Below are 23,689 nucleotides of genomic sequence, written 5' to 3' on the forward strand. Positions count from 1 at the left end.
ATACAGAGCATTGTAGGAGGGAGTAGGGGGTGGAGTAAGACGAGCCAGGGTCACTTTAGCGGTAGACAAGGACAAAGAAGGTTGCAGAGATTCTGCTTCCATCCCATTCACTTCTATCCCTAAAGACCAAGAATAAAGACTAAGGACTTTTGCTTATCCTGACTCCGGCCAATTCTGGGGTGTCCTGGGTGCTAGTGCAGTTGTCACAAGTTTCTTTTGGTCTGGTTCTGTTTGTCTGCAGTTTCAGATGCCATTGGTAAACTCAACCCAGTCAAGAGTTTGAGTCACAGAGATCTTGGAACCAAGTTTTCTGGGAGAAAGTTGCAGTCAGCCAGTCCATCAAGGAAACCCTGAGAAGTTGAGATGTTCAGGCTTGTAGAGGGCCAGGAAGTAAGATTCAAATACTTTAGGGTTGAAGTGATCCTGGATTAGATTCTGCTTATTCTACAAACAGTCTAACTATACTATAAAAAGTCTAACTTTTGGTCTTGGACTATGCTCTACAGGAATGAAGCTAAACTGAGTTAATTCCCTTTTCCCTTCTGGGAGAGTAAGGTGGTATTAAGGAAAATTAAGCTCTACTTGTTGGGGAATAAGTTTGTATATTTGTGATTTAATCTTTGAAGTAAATACTCCATCGTAAGATGTGGGTCATATGATACTACAGTCAGAGGGATTCAGATCCATTCAAATAGTCATCATTGCAAAAATCTTCACTGGAGAACCACAAGGGATCAGGCCTGTGCTGTTCTACAGCTTTGCCTTAGATCAAGGGACAGATATGATATGATCATGAAATTTGCAGTATAATGAAGAGTGGAGTGACATGGTTAGATGTGTGCGAAAAAAAAAAACTATATATTGATAGCTGTGTGGGGAATGGATTAGACTGGGGAAGAGAGTTGAAGACAGGGAGACCAATTAGGTCATTGCGAAAGTCTAGGTGAGAGGTAATAAGGTGGTGTCTATGTGAGCAGAGAGTAAGGGTTAGATAATGAGGAGTTAGGTGGCAACTCAATATATATCTATATATATATAGAGAGAGAGAGAGAAGTTGAAGTTAATGCCACATAGATTATGAACATGAGTCTGAAGGATAGGAGTACCTTCCACAGAAGTATGAAAGCTTAAAATTGGGGTAGATTATGTGAGATAAATGTATTTTGTTTTGGACATGTGTTTGAAAAGAATTTACGACATCCAGTTTGAAATGTTCAATAGGCATTTGATGACGTGGAACTGAAGCTCAGGAGAAAATGTGACTGGACATATTGATCTTTGTATGAATCATTCATGGAAGCCAACAAAGTTAATCAAAAGAATACAGAGAAAAGGATAAAGGTTAGAGGATTGGTGAACAGCCATAATCAGGATCATGAAATGGATCAGGAACCATGATAGGAGATTTGAAAAGGAGCAGCCAGATAGGTAGTGTCATAAAAATCTAAAGGAGTGTTAGGTTACAGTAGTAAATTATATCAAATGAAGCAGATAGACGAACTTAGGGCTAAGACAATAAAATTTGTCAATTGGGCAACTAGGTAGTACAGTAGATAGAGCATCAGACCTGAAGTCAGAAGGACCTGAGCTCAAATCTGGCCTCAAACACTTACCACGTCCTAGCTGTGTGATCCTGGGCAAATCATTTAACCCCCATTGTCTCAGCAAAACAATTTTTAAAAAAAAAATTTGGCAATTAAGAAGTCATTAATTATTTTGGAGAAAATTTCAATAGAGTAATGAGATTGGGAGGCAAATTTCAAAATGCTGAAGAGATGAAAGGAAGGGTATGAAATGAATACTAAACAACTTTTTCTAGTTTAGTTGAGATAGGGGGAAATATAGGACAATATATGAGGATATAAGGTCAACAGAACAATTTTTGTATTCCACATAATTTCAAGGGCATTAATAAATTAAACCAATAAGAATATACACACACAGAACAAATTTATCTCTGTTCTTAAAATGATCTCATCATTATTCAATTGAACATTATTCAACCCTAAAACATGTCTCTCATATGCCATAATGAAACATAAATAGTATTTAAGACAAGTTGATAAGAATACCTAGACATTTTATGAAAATCTATGCTGGTGTAGCAGAGGTATAATTGGAAGTGAATGAGATTTAAAAAAGCAAATGGTATTGATAAAAGATCTGATTCTATACCGATTCCAAAATTACTTGGCATGTATTTCTTTCCTGCAGCTTGCAGAAATTTTCCTATTTTTTATTATACTGTTAGGATTATATCTAAACAAGCACAATTTTGGCAGTCTAAATTTTTTCTCTTTACCCAGCCATTCAAATTTAGGGTTTCAGATAACTTTTAAGTTGTAGAGGTCTAGATCTGCATTATGAGGTGGGAGTTTTTTTATCTGAAAGTCTTTACACCAATAAAATTAAAGGATGGATTGCTATACTTATCCTTATCTATTTTTTTATTTTCTAATTCTACAAGATTTTCTTGATTGGAATTTTGAATTTTCTAAATTTTCCATATTTCAGCAAGTCAGAAATTTAATGCTTCTTGATCTATTAAACTTATCATTTATATTTGTATTTCTTACAACTCTTTTAATTTTTTTATCTGATATACATTATGTACAATATTACTTTCCAGTGTTATTTGCCAATTGCTTCTCTTGATTTTTTTTCAGGTTTTCTATTATATTGTCCAACTTTTTTATGTGGTGGGAGTGATATGGACCCATTATTTGATCACTGTAGAGAATTCCTTCCACTAAAAATGGGCAACTCATCCATAACTTATATTCTTAAAGTCATCTAGGGTAAAAGGTTTAAATTTTAACTTACCCATAGTCATAACATAGTGCATCAAAACAAAGGCTTGAAACTAGGTCTTCCTAAGCCCAAAGTTAATCTTGTTACTACACGTCTTGAACCAGATTAAAAATGTAGTTGGGAAATATTTTAACAACAAAAATAACTCAATAGGACACAGCTCATGTTAATATGTTTTTTTCTTGCATAGGCATCCATGACATGCAGCTGCAGAAATCCTTATGTACCATTTAGTGATCTTAGCTGTCCCAAACCTAAAACTATATTATAAAGCAATGGTCATCAAAAGCATTTTGTACTGGCTAAGAAATAGAGTAAGTGACCAATGGAATAGGTTAGATTTACAAGATGTAGTAGTCAGTGACTATAGAAATATCCTATTTGAAAACGACAAAAACCCCATTTTCTGGCATAAGAATTCTCTATTTGACAAAAACTGGTGGGAAAAATTAGAAAACAGTATGACAGAAACTAGGCAATGACCAGCACCTAACCCTCTATACCAAGATCAAGTCGATATGAGTTCATGATTTAGACATAAAGAGCGATACTATAAGCAAATTAGAAGAACAAAGGATAGTATACCTCTCAGATCTATGAAGGAAGGAAGGAATTTATGGTCAAAGAACTAGAGTACATTATTGAATACAAAATGGATAATTTCGATTACATTAAATCAAAAAGGTTTTGTACAAACAAAACCAATGCAGACAAAATTAGGTTAGCAGAAAACTGGGAAGAGATTTTTACATTCAATGGTTCTGATAAAGGCCTCATTTCTAAAATATAGAGAATTTATAATTTATAATATAAGCTATTGTCCAATTGATAAATGGTCAAAGGATATGAACAATTTTCAGATGAAGAAATTAAAATCATTTCTAGTCATATGAAAAAATGTTCTAAATCACTATTGATCAGAGAAATTAAAATTAAGACAACTCTTGAGTTATCACTACACACCTCTCAGATTGGCTAAGATGGCAGGAAAAGATGATAAATGCTGGAGGGGAGATGGGACACTAATACATTGTTGGTGGAGTTGTGAACTGATCTAACCATTCTGGAGAGCAATTTGGAACTATGCCTAAAGGGCTGTCAAACTGTGCATACCCTTTGAACCAGCAGTGTTTTTATTGAATTTATATCCCAAAGAGATCTTAAAGGAAGGAAGGGGACCCCCATGTGCAAAAATGTTTGTAGCAGTCCTTTTTGTAGTGGCAAGAAACTGGAAACTGAGTGGATACCCATCAGATAAAAAAAGACTAAATAAGTTATGGTATATGAATGTTATGGAATATTGTTCTGTAAGAAACGAACAGAAGGATGATTTCAGAGAAGCCTAGAGAGACTTACATGAACTGATGCTAAGTGAAGTGAATAGAATCAGAAGGACTTGATTATACGATGATAAATTCTGACGACCTTGATTCTTTTCAACAGTGAGATGATTCAGGCCAATTCCAATAAGCTTGTGATGGAGAGAGCCATCTGCATCCAGAAAGAGGCCTGGATATGGATCACAACACAATATTTTCACCTTTTTTTATTGTTTGTTTCCTTTTCTATTTTCTCATTCTTTTTCCCCTTTTTGATCTTCTTTTTGTGCAGCATGATAAATGTGGAAATATGTATTAGAAGAATTATACATGTTTAACATAATGGATTACTTGTTGTCTAGGGGAAGGGAGAAAAGTTTTTTGCAAGGTTTTGCAAGGGTGAATGCTGAAAACTCTTTTTGCATATATTTTGAAAATAAAAAGCTGTTATAAAAAAAAAAAAAGAAAATTACAAGGATTGATTTCTCTTCCCAAAGCCCATCTAATATCTGAGTGAGGACTCAAACCTACTCTTTAGTCCTGGCTCTGTGACATCAGGTCTCAGTACCCTTATCTTTAAAATGAAGTAGTTAGTTAAAATGAACCTATGGTCTCCACCAGCTCTAAAATACTGAGGTTGTGAATCATTCTACCAGAATTGGTAAACTGAAAATTAAAGAACATGAGGAGGCTGCACTTGATAAGGAAGTATGTCAGGAGGCAAAGAGCTGAATCTGGAGGTAAGAAATGAAATTTTAAGGAGAAACAGAAAATATATATTCTCAGGGTCCCAAGGAAATTATCAGAGCCATAACTGGAAAAATTTATCTCTCCATGTCACACTTAACTTCTAGAAGTAAAATATGGTCTTATATATGCTCTATGCACTTTAAAAATGTATTCTTACTCTGCTTTGCTTCTGGTAGGATGGAGTGAGATTTATTATACCTTGTGAGAGTTTATTTTTGGTCACTTAACTCTTTTAATATATAAATTTCAGAGAGTATATGAATAGCCTAACTTCCTGGCTGAAAATCCCTGTAGAATTTTCCAAAACCATTTACTTTCTCTCTGAATCATGACTCAGGAACTGGCCTAGCTTCCTGCTCTTACAATCCTTTTGAAACAACTTATTTTTATTGTCTTCATTAAATTAATTTTCAAATATGCAAATGTCCCCTCCCCCCCCCTTCTCCAGTAAGCTATTTGTTGCATTAAAGATTTTTGGGGAAAAAAAAAAAACAGTTCATCAATACTAATCACATTAATTATGTCATACAACATATGTCATCAATACACACAAACTACCACCTTCAAAGTAGAGAAAATCTAACATCTCTTAAATATAAATATTTTTAAGATAACGGAATGTTTAAATATAAAAATCACAAATGAGGCACATATATTTATATGTAAAACACACACATTCATAGTGCCAAATTTAATCTCTAAATATAACGAGGTGTGAAAAAGAGACTTCAAAACAGGTTTTAGTTTGGCAACACATGTTATTTCAACTACATAAAAATGATTTTTTAAAAGGACTAACATACTAGTAGTAAAAAAAAAAAAAAGTCATTTGGCATATTTTCTACCACTTGTATATACCAGAAAGGTAAGAACACAGAAACCATACAATCCAACTGATTGTATAATGCACTAAATTCCCTAGATCTTCTGGGTACCTATTCTTCTGGCTTAGGGTACACATATCTGAACCTTTACTTTACAGCTCCAAAGAACACATATTTAAAGTCCATTTCTATCATGTTAATCAATGAAGTCGTTCTAATTTAGCCTGAAGAGATTTAAAATTCCCCGTGCTTGCTTGTACTGCCTGTGTTGAGCTCATAGACTGGAGTTCAACAAGATATCCACAAACAGCATCCATGCAGAGATTTGTAAAACGTCGCCTGTTAAAAAAAAAGAAAAAGACAGATTTATCATTTTATATACTATAGAAACACCTCTTACATCCAGGTGTTATTAATTTTTTTCTTAAAGGTAAGTGGAAATGGAATGTATACATGATGGATAAATGACAATAATAAAATTATAGAAAGCAAAATTAGAGAAATAATTAGGAAAATGCAAGTTAAATATTGCTTTTCAAGTTTTTAAGATACTTTTAGATATATGATAATAATCATTTGCTAAAAGGGGATACTTGGATCTAAATGGAGGCCAGGATGAACAGTATATCAGATATTGGTATGCTCACCTCTAACCGTAGAAAAAAAATAAGGGAGAAAATGAGGAAAAAGAAGTCAAAAGAATGAGGTGAAATGAATTTTATAAATAAGATTCTTGGTAATTTATGGCAATAAATTTACCTAAGATTTTTAAAATGGCAATTTTGAGAATGAGAATAATGACCAGGTGCACACAATCAGATAAAATTAGGAATATTATAGCATTAAAAATGAAAGAACTTAAATTTTAGAGCAGTTGACTCTAACATGATTTTGCTGAGGGGTATAGTGATAATCTTTAGAAACAAGCCAGATTTTTCTTAAACAAGTTTTCAAAATTAAAATAGAATTGGATTGTTTTATGTTATTTCCCTTTTCTATTTCTTCTTTGCATAGAGTGGAGCTAGAGATGTAAATAAAAATTAACTGCTAATGAGAATATTAAAAATCTTTACTAAGTTAATAGGAAAGATTGTGAACAGATATAGTTCAGCAAAGATATACATTATTGTTTTGTCAGCTTGGGCACATGTAGTCAGAGCTAAAATATCCTGGAGGAGGTGGAGCGTGCTATATTGCTACATGATCAGGAGTTAAAGTTTAAAGTTTTAGTTTAAAGACTAAGGTATTGAGCAAAGGCTGAAAATATAAGAACTTATAAACTTCTAAAAACAGAAAAAATATTAATAGCAAAGCATGAAGAGGTGAATTACAATTTTTAGCAATTAATTTGTATTGTATCAGACTGATCCTCTTGTCAAAAGGAAAAAGCTTTACATCTCAAATTCTTACACAAAGCTTTATCTTAAGAGTTTTTAAAGCTTTCAGCATATTGCATAACAGTCAATAATTTCTGATTTACCTCTCATAATTAGACACCAGGTTAGGATTCTCAACATATCTAGACAATAATACATGTATACAATCCAAAAGGTGTAAGGGCTTCTTTACCCTAGTCCAGAATGGGTCCTATAAGGAAAACAGATATGAATAAATATGAACGATAGTCATTTTCATCAAACATCTATGTTAGCTAAAGAAGTCAAGATTTATTAATACTATTAACAAGTACTCTGGTAGTCTAAGATGACATAGACTGGTGAGGTGTTGAATCCTACCCCCATACTTATTGTCTGTGCTCTTCTTTGGAAAATCATACCTTTCTACAGGTCACCACATAGACCGGCTGATAGCCTAAACTGAGTTCTAGATCTAGCCTTGTCCCTTATGAGCTCTTTAACACTGAACAGGCCACATATTCTCTCCAGTCTGGAATTTATTAATCTGCAAATAGGGCAGTAATACTTGTCTTCCCTGTCTCCCAAGGTTGTTGTGAAGAGCAAATGAGAATGACCGTGTGAACATGTTTTTAAAAAGACAAAGCAAATACTAACGACGATTTAAGATATTTCAAAACCATTGTCTTTGATCTTTAAAACAATATGTTTCTTATCCTCAGGAATAAAATTATGGAAAAACTGAATAAAATAAAATGTTAATAGACTTAATAGCTTAAATGAGTTAAACAAAGAATGACTTTATTTTTTGTGCTTTAGTTTATAATTTGGTTCCAAATATCACTTACTCTACTGCATTTAATTATTACAAAATTAGCAGGCACAGCATTAAATTGTGCCATTAAATAAATCTGTAAAATAGTTTTCTTCTCACATTCTCAAAGTACTTTATATTAGAAAGGCAATATATTCCAATTGTATTTTTCTTACCCTTGATTTGAACAACTGATCGTATACTTCTAAAAGTCGGGGCAGTGGCACTCCTATTTCATGCATTGTCTGTATCACAAACCCTACATCCCAGTTCAAGTTACATACTTGCTGTTCTAAGAACTGTACAATAAAATCTGAAAAGGGAAAAAGAAATTCACAGTAAAAAAAAAAATATTTTTTATTCATTTAGAAGTAGGTTTCAAAGAGAAATTTTTAGATTGGAATGTAGGTTACACTTTTAAAAATTAGTGTTACCTACTTAGAATTAGCAGACTTTTTATATTAATTGCTTTTTAAAAAATTTCAAATTCATTTTTGAATTTGAATTACTTCATTTCTGAATTCTTCCTCCACCCATCAAGAAGAAAAATAAAACCCATTACAAATATGTAGTCACACAAATTATTATATTAGACATGAGGGGGAGGGAGAGGGAGAGGGAGAGAGAGAGAGGGGGAGGGAGAGGGAGGGAGGGAGGAAATATGCCTTCAATCTGTACTTGAGTCCATCTGTAGAGAGCAGGTTTCATCATGATTCTTTTGTAATTGTAGTTGGTCACTGTGTTGTTCAGAGTATTAACTTTCAAAACTGATTCAAAAGATTATTTCATTTATATAGAAGTTTGCACATGTTTAACATATATTGGATTACTTGTCTAGTGGAAGGGGTAGGGGGAAGGGAGGGAGAAAAAAATTTGGAACACAAAGTTTTGCAAGGGTGAATATTGAAAACTATTTATGCATGTGTTCTAAAAATAAAAAGCTTTATAAAAAAAGATTATTTCATTAGTTTTTCTCAAAAGATATCAAACAATTTCTCTTTAACTAAGAGTTCAGAATTTGGCATACACAAACCAAACCAACTAAATTATTATTCATAGAACAGTAATCTTACAACTTGGATAAGCATTACAAATTAATCTTATGGATTTGTTAGTATGAATTTTGAAAAAACATTAAGACTCCTATAGACAAATATTTTCATATAGTTCTGTGCTTGATTATCTCAATTTATAAGAGCCTTTATTCCTGAATCTTATCTCTTTTGCTTTCGTTAGCCTTTTCTTCTGTTTCCAAAACCCAGTAAGTCTCATAAAAGTCAGTCATTCAGACAGGAAACTAGGCAAGAATATAAATCTTATATTTATATCTGTGCTCTTCTTTGGAAAATCATACCTTTCTACAGGTCACCACATAGACCTAAATAAAGAAAATAAACTCATAACTCCAATGGGAAATATACAAAGCAAAAGAGATAAGATTCAGAAGTAAAGGTTCTTATAAATTGAGATTACCAGGCACATGCTCTTATTTAATATGTCAAACAAGCCAGGCTAATATGGCCTAAAATTTTGGTTGGCAAGAGACATAAAAACTACTACTTCTTAAATGGATTCCCTTAAGTTGAGGAACTATAATATTAGAAATACCAGTTACTAAGTTACTCTGAAATCTCACATTGCTACAAGAGTAAAATGAGAAAAAAAAATCTATTGTAGCAGCTGTATTTAATGTGTGTGTGTATATATATACATATTCATACACAGACCCAACAATCACTTACCTAAAGGAAAAAATCGAGGTGTACCAGCATAAATTTTGCCAAGCAGCACAATTTTCAGACTAAGTGCTTGCATTCTATCTGAGGAACTCATTGTCACACTGTCATTCAACTCTGCAAGAAAGAAAGAAATTTGTCACATTTATGTTTCTTTCAAAAGTTAAAATGTATAAAAATGGCCTAAAAGAAGTCTATCATTGAAACTGTAATGAACATTGGCATACTCTGACATTTTAATGCTAGTACTCCTGCTATGCCCTCCCAGAGTGGCACTCTTAAGGCAGGTTTAGGTCAGACACCTATTACTCTCATTACATTTTTCAAAGATACCATCTACAACATAACACAAATCTTTGTGATCAGAATATATCAATGATTAGGATGATGAGTTAAATTTGTAATTTTATTAATCTACATTGCTAAGTACTCAGCTATCATGTAAATATGATTTTTAATTGTTCTTGATGTTTGGGTAACTAGCAATTTTCATATTTCCTCCAAGTCATTTACACATTTTTATCAGTATGTCCAAGCACTTACCCTTCTCTATGATGTCTTGCCAAAGTGTTTGTACCAAGATAGGATCTGAATGACCAGCACAATGAATTATAGCAAGTTTACATTCTGCAAGTTTGAATGGGTCAGCAAATTCTCCATAAAGCTGCAGGGAGAAAACAAACAAACAAAAAAAAGGAAACATAAAAAGTAAAGTCGCATAGCAGCTGACAGAATTACCAAAGAAAATATATATGCAGAGAACCAATCCACTAAAATTTGATCAATCCTATTTAAGCTGAATAAAAAATTTTAAATGGAAAGAAAAAGCTGAGATTTCTGGAAGGAAATTCTTTCTTTAAATGTCCTACTTTAAAAAAAATGCCTTTTTTTTTGGGGGGGGGGTGGGGGATGCAGAGGGATAAATTACTTTTCTTGGACAGGAGCCTGAGATTAATATAGTGTCCTCCAATGTAGAAATGTAGAAATAAGGATAATTTAAAGTGGAAGGAATAGTCATGGTCAAGTTAAGTCTTTTACTTAAGTGGAAAAGAGTTGAAAAGTATATAAAAAAGTGAACCTTCCAAAGCAAATAGTGGAAGCTGGATATCGTTTTTAACAAAAACAAAACTAAATTAATAGACTTAGTATAACTATTTTAAAAGTTTTCAGGTCATTTTTCACCATGGATGAGAAAGCCAACCTGCTTTTTTTCAAATAAAGTAGTAGTTATCTTTCAAAATACCAATAAAGTGATTGTGGTTTAAAAAAACTTTCCTGATCTTCAGACTCCAAGGAATCCCTTTTTTAGTGGAACTCCCTGAAACCACATAATATAAACCCAAACAAAAACTTTTATATTTTAGGCAAAAAATTCTAAAAGCTCTACAAAAGTTCTCTTTTTATTACCTTGGTTATGTCCATTAGTTCAGAATCTAGCTGTGAAATTGCATCTTGCACTGAAGAATGATGGGAAAACTGTCTTTGTAATGTATCTTGTATCTGAAGCTGGATCCTAGCAACCTAATAAAAAAAAGACATTTTTGGGAGGGTGGGGAGTAAAATAACAGGGACTTAAAGTTCTGAAATTAAAATTATTGATAAATGAAATCATCTAGGAAACCAACAATTCTCTACCTTATGGATCTCGTGAAGACCTATTATAATTTCCTGAAATTATAGTAAACAAAACAATGCTGTTGGCTCTCTTAAACTCATAAAATCCCTTAGAAAGGAAATATGTAAAATTATTAAATAGAAACATCTTTCTCAACAGTGATGATGCTATTTTAAGTGGTGCTGCTGGGCCTGGAGTTAGGAAGACTGATTCTTTAATCCAGCCTCAGACACTTATTAGCTTGTGTCCCCTAGGGGAGTCACTTAACCTCTTTTCCTAACACATAAAATTGAAATAAAGGCACTATTCTAAAACATATCACAATAACACATGAGGTAGTTGAGAAGAACAGAGAACTAGGACAAAGTCCTCTATAAATGCTTTTCTCTTCCCCACTTCCCCTTCCACAAAGAGCTTCCAATGAGGAATTCTTTCTATTTATGCAAGGTACCTTTTCAGAAATTGAATCTTGAGAGAAGTATTTGTTATGCTAAGAAGTTAAGTCCTGGGTCACACAGCTAGTATTTGTGAGACTTATGGCTGGAACCCACACCTGATGTGGAGGCCACACTACATCTATTAGGCTGCACTATATACACCACCATGCTGGTTATATCTAGACAAACCAAATGGATTGATTTAAAAAACAAAAACTCCCCCAGAATTTTTACTGCACTGAAATATGGACAGAAAGTATCCAATTATAGAAATATAATTAAATAATGGGGCAGATGCTTTCTGAAGTATGAAAAATAATGAGAAGAGTGGTTTCAATGACTCATTTTCCTTACTTCCATCTTTTCTTCAAGTTCATGGAGGAATTCACCATCTGCAGCTATTGATGAAATGGCAGTGGAGCTTTTAGCACTAAGAATGGCACGAGCAATATATTCTAGACGCTGTTGAAGTGAAATTTCAGTGCTGCAGAAAAAAACAGTTGCTTTAAATTAGGCCTCAACCAGCAAAGTCCATATGTTAAGATAAAGCAATTTGCCTAAAATGAATATAAAAGGGCATTCTAAACAAGTAACTGTAAAAATTCATAAATAGCATTTCCTTATAGCATTCATCCATAAGACTATATTTATTGATTCTTGTGGTAAAGCAACAAGCTAAGTACTGTAGGGAAACTAAGAGATTTGTCAAATGTGGTTCCTAACCTCAAGCAGAGGCTGTACATTAATCACATAAAGTAGCAAGTATCACATGGAGTGACCACATATAAAAAGCTTCTATAAACATTTCCTGAATTAATCATCCTAGCTAATTTCAAACTCTTCTCAAGCCTACTTCTTGAAGAAATTTTTCCTCCTATCATTCCTAAACATTTTAAAGCACATATGAATGGAATATATATATATATATATATATATATATTTTTAATAGAGGTTCTTGGATAGAAAAGGAATTATTTCAAACCTCTGGCCTGGTGTCAGTGCAGAGCATAGGCCTGAGGGCCAATTATGAAACAATGATATTGGACAGAACAGGTGTAGAAGTAAGCCAGGAATGAGAAAACAAATAACTAGGAAGAACAACAGACTCTACTGGTACAATACAACATATCAGTGATCACAAGATTAAAAAAGTGACTATTTTGCATAGATGGCATAATAAGAAAATGAAACAATATCAAGTTTAAATGTTTTGTTTCTTATCTTCACTGAAAACTTTTATTCAGTTTCTCTTTCAGACCATTCACCCATGACTCCAGAACTCTTCCATGCACCAAAATCAGTATTTAATGTGATAATTACATTAAAATAAAACAATTTTTTGTAATACATTCCTCCACGTGGTACACTGGGTGTATGCTAGTCTTAAAGTCAGGATAACTCGGGTCCAAATTTTGTGTAGGAATTTATTAATAAATTGTGTGACCCTGCATAATTTTTCTTATTCTCAATTTCCTCATCTGGATCATGAAGATAATAACACCTAGCTCCCAAGGATGTTGTAGAGATTAAATGACATAAAACATGTAAAAACATTTTGCAAATCTTAAAAGCACTCTATAATAATGAGTGATACTTTTTTTTTTTTTTTTTTGGCTGAGGCAATTGGAATTAAGTGATTTGCCCAAGGTCACACAGCTAGGAAGTGTTAAAGTGTCTGAGAATAGATTTGAACTCGGCTCCTCCTGACTTCAGGACTGCTACTCTATCCAATGTTGACTCTTGATTAGATAGTCCATGAATTAACTAGATCCTTTGATTTCATCTGCCTTTTTAGAGACTTCAAACCTCATTAATTTTTTTCCTTTGCCTTCCTTCATTCTCCTCAGATCAATAAGTACAACAATGACTCTTTCTCTTTTTGAGCCCTTATACTACTCACCTACACTATTATTTGCTACAGTTTCAGAAATCATGGTTAAGAATGCTAACTAAAATAGAAAAATATACACCATTAATTCCAAAAAGCTACAGAATTTAAAGTATAATATTCCTGGAGAAAAGTTTCATCATTTGGCACAGGCCAAAAACTTAGTTTGGCAGATTTCACCACAAATAGATGACATTTTGAATCGGCAACCCTACTAAGGGTATTCATCTTTCTAATGTCTTGCACAGAAAAGTTGCTTAATAATTTCTGTTTAACTTCCTTATTCAACAAGTCTATCGATTAAAATGGGTTTCTGAATATCTACATATTTAATTTAAACAAGCTGTTCATTTAATAATGGGAAATTCATGCCCAAATTTGCCTAAGTTTCAGTGACATCCACACTTTAAAAAGTCTAGTTAAAATGGCTAAAATTTATTTCAACACATATATCACTCACTACTTAAATTAACTGAACCATTTGGAGTGGTCAGTTTGAATTAATGAACACTGAGAATTACAGAATAATTAAAAGAAATATAGTTAAATTACTTTTAAGCAAATCCAGTAGTTATATTTAATAGCTACCAATAAAGAATGTTAACAGGAAAGAGTCCTGATAATGGGTAATTACCAACAGAATCACAGACTCCATAAGTTAAAAGCTCCAAGTCTAACTACAGTGGCCTGATCGAGAAGCTTCTTTATCACACCTTCTAACAAGATGGCAACTCTACAGTCTGCCTCATGATTTCCAGCAAAGGGGAACTGACTAACTACAGAAGCAGCCTGTCAAAACTTGTGGTTATGTAACTTCCACCTATTGCTTCTGTATGTTCTTATGGGGTCAAGCACAGTAGTCTACTCCATTTTCATAAAATCTGACTTAGCTCATGTCCCTGCTGAGTATTCACACTTTTCCAGATTCAACATCATTAATTCATTCAAGCAATTCTCATATGGCCCATTCTCAAGTCTTTTCATGGGAGCTTTTCTTTTTGATAGATTCCAGTAAGACCTGAACGAAGAAGAGTAGAATAAAACCTGTTCAATCATTTCAGTTTTTTTACTCTTCATGATCTGATTTGGGATTTTCCTGGCGAAGATACTGGAATGGTTTGCCATTTCTCTCTCCAGTTTATTTTACAGATGAGAAATTGAGACAAACAGGTTAACTGACTTGCTTGGGGTCACACAACTAACAAGTGTCTGAAACAAATCAGACATCAGGAAGATGAGCCTTCTTGACTTCAGGCCTAGTGCTCTATTATGTCACCTAGGTGTCCATATGTTCACAGGCAATTGGAAAAAGGCAAATTTCAGCCTAAGTCACTCCAAGTGACCATGAAGCCTAAGTTAGTAGCACTTTAATGACTACAATTTTAGTGGTGTTCTAGTGGTGTTTAGTGGGTCATTTCAGAATTAACTAGATTTTAAATTATTTCTCATACTGAAAGAAACTTTTTTCATACCTATGCATATCAGCAAGTTTAGCCAACACTCGAGCAGCATTACTAAAACTCCTGTTCTTCTCAAAGTATCTCCAGAGTAAATCCATATAACGGACTTTGTTTTGATCAACCTTGGCCATACGAACCAAATGGGGCTCCAGGAATGGGGAAGCAATCTGGAAGATTCATAAAGTCAGTTAAAAGCATTTACTAGTTGTCAAATGTGTACACAACACTATAATAAAATTGCAAAACACATCTTTTAAACTATAATCATATCTCATTATGGAAACCAGGAACATAAATCTTAAAGAACAAGTAAAATAATTTTTATTAAAAGTCCTGTTAAAAATGTTATGTAGATTAAATTGTCAGTGTTGCTTTTAACAGTCCTATTCCCTATTGTATTTAATATAAGTTATACTGCAACATTTAAAAACAGTTGCATAATATACATTAGCTATTCCTTTCATGCAATGAAAATGAGAATATTAACCTATGTTCAGAACAAGAAAAGACATAATTTGTTCCATATTAACAAGCTATTAGAGAAGATAATTCCCAGATCTTCTATGTGTATTTAGGTATATCCCCGCTAACACTAAAAAAAAAAAGTTAAAACATGAAAAAAAACCACTCTTACCTGCAGCAGCTTATCTGCAAGGTCCGCTTGTATAAGCCAGTTGTAAAGAGCAATGCTAAAAAGTTCATCTTTAGACCGCTGAGCCAATCTAAGCATTTGTTCAAACTGAAGGAAAGAAAACATATACAATATAAATATTGTAAAAATTCACGATTGAGATTACCCCTCTGTTTTCATGTATATAATGTAATATATATACACACACTTCCACACATATGTTACATGCTTCTATATGCACACTGCTTTAGTTATTAATAATTATTAATTAGCAGAAATTTGCAATTTCTTCAGAGTCTAGCATGTACAGCAGTGTAGTTAATTAATGGCTCTGATACAAGTCCATCATATGTTAGGAAAATTTCAGGAACAATTTCTATGAGATGTATGTTTTCCCCAAGGCTTCCTACACACTTCTACAAATTTTGTTTCAAAAACTGACTCCTTACATGATGTCCTGCTTCTTCATTACTCAACATATTGGGATCTGATGACAAAACTGGAGGACCTGGTTTTTTAGGCACACTGGGAGACTGAGGAGCAGCTTTACTCTGATTGACAAGTTCCTGAAGTGTATCTGTAATACATTTGTAGCTGTTCAACCTGTAAAAATTTAAAGATATAATAAACACTTAGACACTAACTTAAATTTTACTAATATAGTTTAAACATTTCAATTTGAGAAAAAAGAATATTTGAATAAAAATCATACAGTTTATACTTTTATTTTATATTAAAAGATTTACAGGTTAGATTTTATTTCAAATACAATTGCAAATTCCTTTTCAAAGATAAAAGCTGATGATATAACAATACATATAACAAAAACAAATACCAAAAAAAAAATATTTTAGCATAGCTTACAAAATTTCCTTTGAGTGCCTCTTTTCAATAGTAAATACTATTGAAAAATACAGATTTTTAGAAGTCTTATCCTAAATTTACCAAATAATGAGCATTAATTATGAAATTATCACTAAAAATAATTTATGATGAAATTTAAAATGTCTTCAATAAACACATATAAGCAGATTAAAACCCAAACTGTTACAAATGGAAAAACAACAAAAGCAGACTATATAACTCTCATATAACATTAGGATTAACTATCAACTTGCCTCTCTTGGAAAGCCTGTAATCCCACAGTATCCTCTTCTGGTTCTCCATGTTTATAGAAATGGAGTCCAAGACCTTGAGGATCTTTTTTCTCAGCAGCCGTGAGAGAGAGTTCCACAACACCCTCATAAAAACGCACTAATGAAAAGGGAAAATGACATTTGGGGGATTATATTGGTTATAATTATATAATTGGTTATAAATCATGGAAAACTACATCTGGGGAATCCAAACTGTACGTCATCTACAGGAAAGGCCTGGTGGTACAAAAATTGCTGCCACCTGATAGATGGCAGTATATTATCAAATTATGGAGTACCCACCAAAAACAGAAGAGATATTCAAATCATGACAGAGAAGAGATAGACTAAACTTGCAGAATATGACACAGTTTTGTGTTAATATAGGAATATTTTGCTCGCATGTTATAGTTATTTTTTAAGTGGGAAGAGAAGAGCAAAAAAAATTACTAATAGGAAATCAATTTAAAAATACAATAAAATACACAATAATACAAATAATACAAAAAAAAAAAGTTATCTACTGATCATGAAGTCAGGCTGGATGGCCTGAGTACTGTACTGCATATCCCAAAATGAAGAATTTCAAAACAACTCTACTTATTATCCTTTCTCATAAATTGGCTCCTGTTGATTTTGTATGTAATAACATCAACCTTCTTTCTATTGTACCTTTAATGCTGTCTTTTATACTTTTCTCCCTTATCTCTTATATTTAGTCCCAAATCAAGTCCTGCCAATTTTATTCTCTTGACATCCACATCTCTTCCAGCCCCTTTACTCTTAATGTCCTCACCTTAGTAGGCTCTCATTACCATTTACTTTTAGTATTGAATAAATGTTTTTAAATGGATTATTGTTTACTCTCAAATACTTTCTGCTCTAAACTTTCCCATTTTTGTATCTCTGATAAAACTGCTTCTGAAACTGGGGATGTCTACTCTTTTCATTGACCCTTGCTAAATTCCTGTTTTTATATGAACTTTTTGTTATTCCTCAATTAGCAATTATCTCCCTCTTGAACAACATATCTTACTTTATTTTGCATTTCTGTAAAATGGCTATGTATTATTTTACATCTAGCTATTCATCTGTTTCTCTTATCCTCCTCTAAAGGGTACTTAAGACTATAATATCTGTGAGAGACATTGTCTGTTGTTTTTCTCAGTGGCTGACAATGCTCTGTCAAACCACAAGTCCAATGGAATATAAATCCTGACTAACTTTCATTCAAGTAAAATGAGGCTAACTTTGAAACAATTCAAAATAACGTCATCTAATGTATAAAAATTCAATTTTCAATTTTTTAAACCTAAGAAAATATATATTGAAAATGTAGTTTCTTTACACTAAGATAGAAAAAGAAATAGAAAGATAGGAAAAAGGAAATTTGATATATCAAAGAGAAAGGTTTTGAAATGTTTGCAAAAAGCAGTGCTGATATCATACAATCAATGGAATCAATAAAGTATACTTTGATGCCACCATAATCAGTTCATTAAAATGACAAAGGGTGAATATCATATGTCACATACTTACTATAATTAAAGTTTCAGTTCCTTAGATATTAAAGATAAATCGGACAAAACTTCACTTTGCAAAGCTGCTCTCTAGCCATAACTTTCTTTGTTGTTGAGTCTCTGTATTCTACTATCCACTATCCAACATTGATTCATTAGTTAAAAAATGTAAAAGAAATTTTGCTTCTCACCTTGTCTATACTGGGCACAAACATTAGAAAGATCTACTTGATTACTAATTTTTTGATATTCCTTCAGTGATTCCTTTAACATTCTCTCTTTTTCAGATTTGCTTTGAACTTGTCGGGAACGTTGAAGAAGCTCATTTGCCTACAGATAAATAGATGATCAAGACTTTGCAAAAATGTGTACAGAGTTAAAGAAATAATTTAATATATTAAAACTAGGATAGTACCCATATCTTGCTGCTCTACTGTTATTAAAATCTAAAAATTTACAAATTTCCTTCTTTTTATAGTACTGTTAGGCAAAAAATAAGCCATCTGAAAAATATCTTTGGGGGCAGCTAGGTGGCGGAGTGGATAGAACACCAGTCCTGAGTCTGGAGGACTTGAGTTCAAATCTAATCTCAGAAACTTAACACTTCCTAGCTGTGTGACCCTGGGCAAGTCACTTAACTCCAATTGCCTCAGCAATAAATAAATAAATAAAATAAAATAAATGTCTTTAATAAAAATTACAAATCAAATTTATGTTTGATATCCCTAGTATAAAAAAATTACAATGATAACTATAATTAGTTTCACCAAGAGTAAAAAAGAATATTGCTTCAATTCATTACATACAAAGATTATGAATAAAAGACTATATCTGTTTAAGAAGAGAGGCCTTTGAATTCTTATTAAAAAAAAAAAAAAAGGAGGAGTAACAAAAGTATTATCCTCCTCACAGGGTTATTTTGAGAAACAATAATGAAAATGATATTTATTTAGTCCTATATGAATTTCATTTGAGCCTTACAACAACCTTACGAGATAGGCACCATGGAAAGTACACTCTCTCTTTTTCTCTCTCCCTCTCTCTCTATATACTCTTACATATATATATACTCTCTATATATTTTTATAAATATATATATATATTTTAATAAATATAATTTTTATTAGGTATGCTTTCTTAATATCCAGTTAATCTAAATTCTTAACTGCAACTCTCTAAGTACTTTTAAGAAGTGTTTTATAGTATAATTTCAGGCATTAAGATGAGATACTTTCTTGGTATGAAACAAAAAAATTATAAATTCTTAAGTCCTCTTTATTTCTTAGATCATCTAGTCTAACAAACTTATTATAAAGAAAAATGAAGCTCAGAGAGCTTCTATAAAGCATATAGAAGGCTCAAGGTCATATAACTGAGTCTATGTTTGGTGCTCTATTAACCAGTAATATCTCCCTTAATTTTTTACTTTTTTTAGTAATGCTCATCATACCTTGGAACAAACTGCATCATCTGTGCTATATAGAAGAGGACAGATATCTTGTAAGTGTGAACTGATACCATCAACAGCAGCATTATCTCTAATGTAACAGTTGATAAGAGAAGCAATCAGTGCTCCAGTCAGCTCTTTGTCTCTAATGACCAGGTCTCTGAAAGTAGTGATCTTCAATTGCTCTTGAAATTCCTAAAAGAAAAAAGTATACTACACTTTATTTAAAAGTAGAGAAGGGGCAGCTAAGTGGCGCAGTGGATAGAGCACCAACCCTGGTGTCAGGAGAATCTGAGTTCAAATCTGATCTCAGACACTTAACACTTCCTAGCAATGTGACCCTGGGCAAGTCACCTTAGGAAAAAAAAAAAGAAAGAAAAGTAGAGAAGCCTAACACTTCCAAGCAAAATTAAATATGTACAAATTTCCCTCTAGTAGAAAAAAGCCCCAAACATCAATTAAATTCTTAATACAAAGGAAAAATAAACCATAAAATCAATGCATTTGAACTAAAATGGAGGGGCAAATTATATGGTCTATATGTTGACAATTATTTACTTTGTATTTCCAAAGCACATACCATATAATGATGGAAGAAAGAAACCCAGAAGATTGGTGACAGAGAAAGCTAGCCAGAGATATCCCTCAGATAAATCACATTGAGTACTGTATATTATCAATATTCTTATAATATACGTCAAAATACAATGCATGTTAAATAAAGCTAATATTTTTTAAAAAGTAAGACTTTATCTAAGAAAAGAACTTTATTTGACAAGAGATATCAATAATCCTTTCTGAAAACTCTTACTTGAGGAAGGAGCCACAATAAATCAGAAAAATATGGATACACACAATATCATTTAAAGATCAGTGTTTATAACTTGTAACTATACTTCTCACCATTTTGGGATAATTCTCCAACATCATTATTACAAATTAATCAAACCTCTCCAAAATGACTTACTCCTCTAAATTGTAAATAGTTGTAAAACATATCCAAAGAAACAACCTAACTCTGTTAATATGTAACATGAATAAAAAAATACCTTCTGAAGCTCTCCTACAATGATGGTAAATTGATGTTCACACAGGAGTTTCCATAAAGCCAATGCTTGGTATGATTTGCGAACTAATTGCTGGATCCCCTGAAGTGAAATTTTTTCACTCACTTGAGCCTCTGCTGGAAAAATAAAACTTAGGGAGTTCCATAATAAAGATCAACATAAAATAGTATAGTGATGAAAAGACATATTTAAGATATGGGCAGAGAATTATAAAGAAGAACATTGTGAAGCAGCCATTCGTCATCTTTTTGGACCTCTTTGACATTCTGGAGTACCCCTTCTCAGAATGTCTTAAAATGCATAAGATAAAATTCAAAGTATTGTAAAGCAAAGCAATTACACTGCAATATATATATAAAACTAAATAAGAAATAATAAAAATATTTACAAAATTAGTTCAGGGACTCATGGTTGAAGAATGTTTGTGTTTTAAAAATTGCTGGCAGAATTCTAAAATATTTCAGGAGCCACTATTAGGATAAATCACAAGATATTACAACTAATACAATGAAATTTTAAGAGGAGGGACAATGCTCCTCCGCAGGAAAATTCTTATACAACACCTGACTAATATGTGTAAGTAAGCTTTTATGAAATTGGTTCCTTAGACTATCTCTATATGCATCATATAGTTGTGAACATTTTATTATTACTCAAAAAAACAAATTTTTTTTTTTTTTTTTGCTCTTCTTTTGGATACTGCTTTCTGGGGGCCATTTCATTTCTAGATAAGCATTTCTCCCAAAGTGAAAGTAAAGAAAAAAAAGATAAAGTGTGAAATCCATATAAATTTATTTTGTATATAACAAAAAAATGCCTTAGCTCCTAAATTTTTACTTAAAAAAAAAAAAAAAAAAAAGAATGACTAAATTTTTTAAAAAACATTTTGAGTGAAATGACTTGCAAAAGCACTTGGAAAGCATTTGAAAAATACATATAACTAGTTTATCCCAGTAACCCAGAAAATGGGGGTAATTTTATGCAGTCATGTAAAGTAGTGTGACTTAATTCACTCATTCCAATCTACTAGAGAATCAGATCCTGCTTTTATCTGTTTCTCTCAAAACCAAGCAAGCAACTTTGTATGAAGCGGGAAATATTTGTCAATTGGCAAATCTGAGGAACTGAGACTAGAAATATGCACAATTAATTTTGTAAGAATAATAATATACCATGGAACTTTCTCTGTAATTCCTGTTGCATTTGTTGAGAACTTCCATTTTCAGGACGCATGAATCCAATCAGTCTCTGTTGCACTCTGGCAGTGGTAGTACTGAAATATGAACAAAAAAGTTAGACAGCTGAAATAAATGACAAAATTTCAATTCACTTACATTAATTTTTCCTTCACCCTTGAAGTTCCAAAGATTTGATATAAAGAATGGTAGTAAAAGAGTAAGTTATTAGAGTTATATGTTACCTTTAATATTTTCAAGGAAAAGAAATTAGGAGAAACCAAGAGAAAAATAATAAAGCATGTCAAGTACTTGGGTATGAATCCAAATTCAAAAGATATACCAAAGGTAACATGAAGATTGCACAACAATTTTGGCAGAAATCAAAGTGAATGAAGGAATATTCTTCACTAAAATTTGGATGAAGTATGGACCAAGATTTCATATTAAATGGTGAAAAAATTATTTTATTTAAACTGTTTATGTAAAAATGCAAAACAATTTAAAATGAAAAAAATTATTTTAAAAAGAAACAAGTTTTGTTCTTACTGTGGGTTCCCTATGGGTCCGCCTGCAAACTGTGAATTTCTGTCCAGAAATTCTTGCAAACCTTTTAGTTCCTGTAGCACTGATTCTAGTAGCTGAGATGGTACACTACTTTCAATCTACAAATAAGAGAAATATTTTAAAAAACTGAAAAATTTTATGTTACAAAATAAAATATGTAGTAACTGCAATATTCAGTATTGAATAAAAATAACTTGATGAATTCACTGTGAGAAGCAAGATTTTCAGAAACAACAAAGAAGCTACCCACCAATTATTACTGATACTAGAACAAAGGATGTTAGTAGGTAAACAAATAAGAAAATAAAACAGCATCAGAACTGAAAAGATGACAGATAATTTTTGTGTTAAAAAAAAAAAGACAAGCAAAAAATAAATGTTTTGGGTTTCTATTTGTAAATCAACCATAAACATGTATTAAGCACCTACTATGTGTCAGGGCCTGTGCTAAGTGCTGGGATACACAAAGAGATTTCCAGGTCACTTCAGCTGTGTGTCTTCATCTATAAAATAAAGATTTTGGCCCTGGTGACCTGTAAGATCTCTAAGACTCTGATTCTAATCTGATGGAGGGCAAAAGTAAACAAGACAACTCTAATTCTACAATTTTTAGCAGTGGATAAAATAGAATATTTGAAAGATGACCAACTCAATACAACTAGAAGATATATACATACACACATACATATGCATATATGTATATAAAAATAAAATTTACAAGTCTTTTCTAAAAAAATAAAACTTTTGCATTTAAATTGTATTAATGAAATTGTATGAGATAAATCCTGAGGTACAAACATGCAAAAATGTTTCTTATTTAAAAGCCTTTTAATACATGTTCAGATAGAGCTAGTGCATCAATTTGGGTTTCTTGATTATATTTATTATTTTGGAGGATTTAGACAATTATCAGGAATCCCCATAATGCAACAGTAATATTTAAAAAGGAAAAATCAATAAACTATATAAATGAAAACATTAAAAAAAAGCATAAAGCAAAAACACTAAATCAGCACACTACACTTACTGCAATAATCTCTCTGCTGCCACTCTTGAATATTCTCTCCACAACTAAACTTGCATCCCAAATATTTCTGAAACAGGAGAAAATATTTTAATTAACTATTGCACTGACTC

At 32.2% G+C, this 23,689-nt stretch overlaps 1 protein-coding gene across 2 annotated transcripts in view; it reads right to left on the reverse strand.

The window, feature by feature from the left end:
• Positions 1 to 5,533: 5,533 nt before the first annotated feature.
• NUP155 (nucleoporin 155) overlaps positions 5,534 to 23,689 on the reverse strand; it is a 44,257-nt gene continuing 26,101 nt past the window's right edge. Inside the window, exons 19-35 of one of the 2 annotated variants that reach the window (XM_023496128.2) lie at positions 23,580 to 23,646; positions 22,535 to 22,650; positions 21,983 to 22,083; positions 20,793 to 20,926; positions 19,747 to 19,938; positions 18,488 to 18,626; positions 16,759 to 16,894; positions 16,090 to 16,243; positions 15,644 to 15,748; positions 15,022 to 15,176; positions 12,016 to 12,145; positions 11,017 to 11,130; positions 10,153 to 10,273; positions 9,616 to 9,726; positions 8,050 to 8,186; positions 7,185 to 7,291; positions 5,534 to 6,043 (exon numbers count right to left, since the gene is read on the reverse strand). In XM_023496128.2, coding sequence (XP_023351896.1) covers positions 5,905 to 6,043; positions 7,185 to 7,291; positions 8,050 to 8,186; positions 9,616 to 9,726; positions 10,153 to 10,273; positions 11,017 to 11,130; positions 12,016 to 12,145; positions 15,022 to 15,176; positions 15,644 to 15,748; positions 16,090 to 16,243; positions 16,759 to 16,894; positions 18,488 to 18,626; positions 19,747 to 19,938; positions 20,793 to 20,926; positions 21,983 to 22,083; positions 22,535 to 22,650; positions 23,580 to 23,646 — 2,158 coding nt within the window. In that variant the 3' untranslated portion in view covers positions 5,534 to 5,904. The remainder of the gene's footprint in view (positions 6,044 to 7,184; positions 7,292 to 8,049; positions 8,187 to 9,615; positions 9,727 to 10,152; positions 10,274 to 11,016; positions 11,131 to 12,015; positions 12,146 to 15,021; positions 15,177 to 15,643; positions 15,749 to 16,089; positions 16,244 to 16,758; positions 16,895 to 18,487; positions 18,627 to 19,746; positions 19,939 to 20,792; positions 20,927 to 21,982; positions 22,084 to 22,534; positions 22,651 to 23,579; positions 23,647 to 23,689) is intronic. The other variant, XM_012541427.3, reaches the window with a different exon arrangement.

This window comes from Sarcophilus harrisii, chromosome 1 (assembly GCF_902635505.1).
Source record: "Sarcophilus harrisii chromosome 1, mSarHar1.11, whole genome shotgun sequence".
Taxonomy (NCBI): domain Eukaryota; kingdom Metazoa; phylum Chordata; class Mammalia; order Dasyuromorphia; family Dasyuridae; genus Sarcophilus; species Sarcophilus harrisii.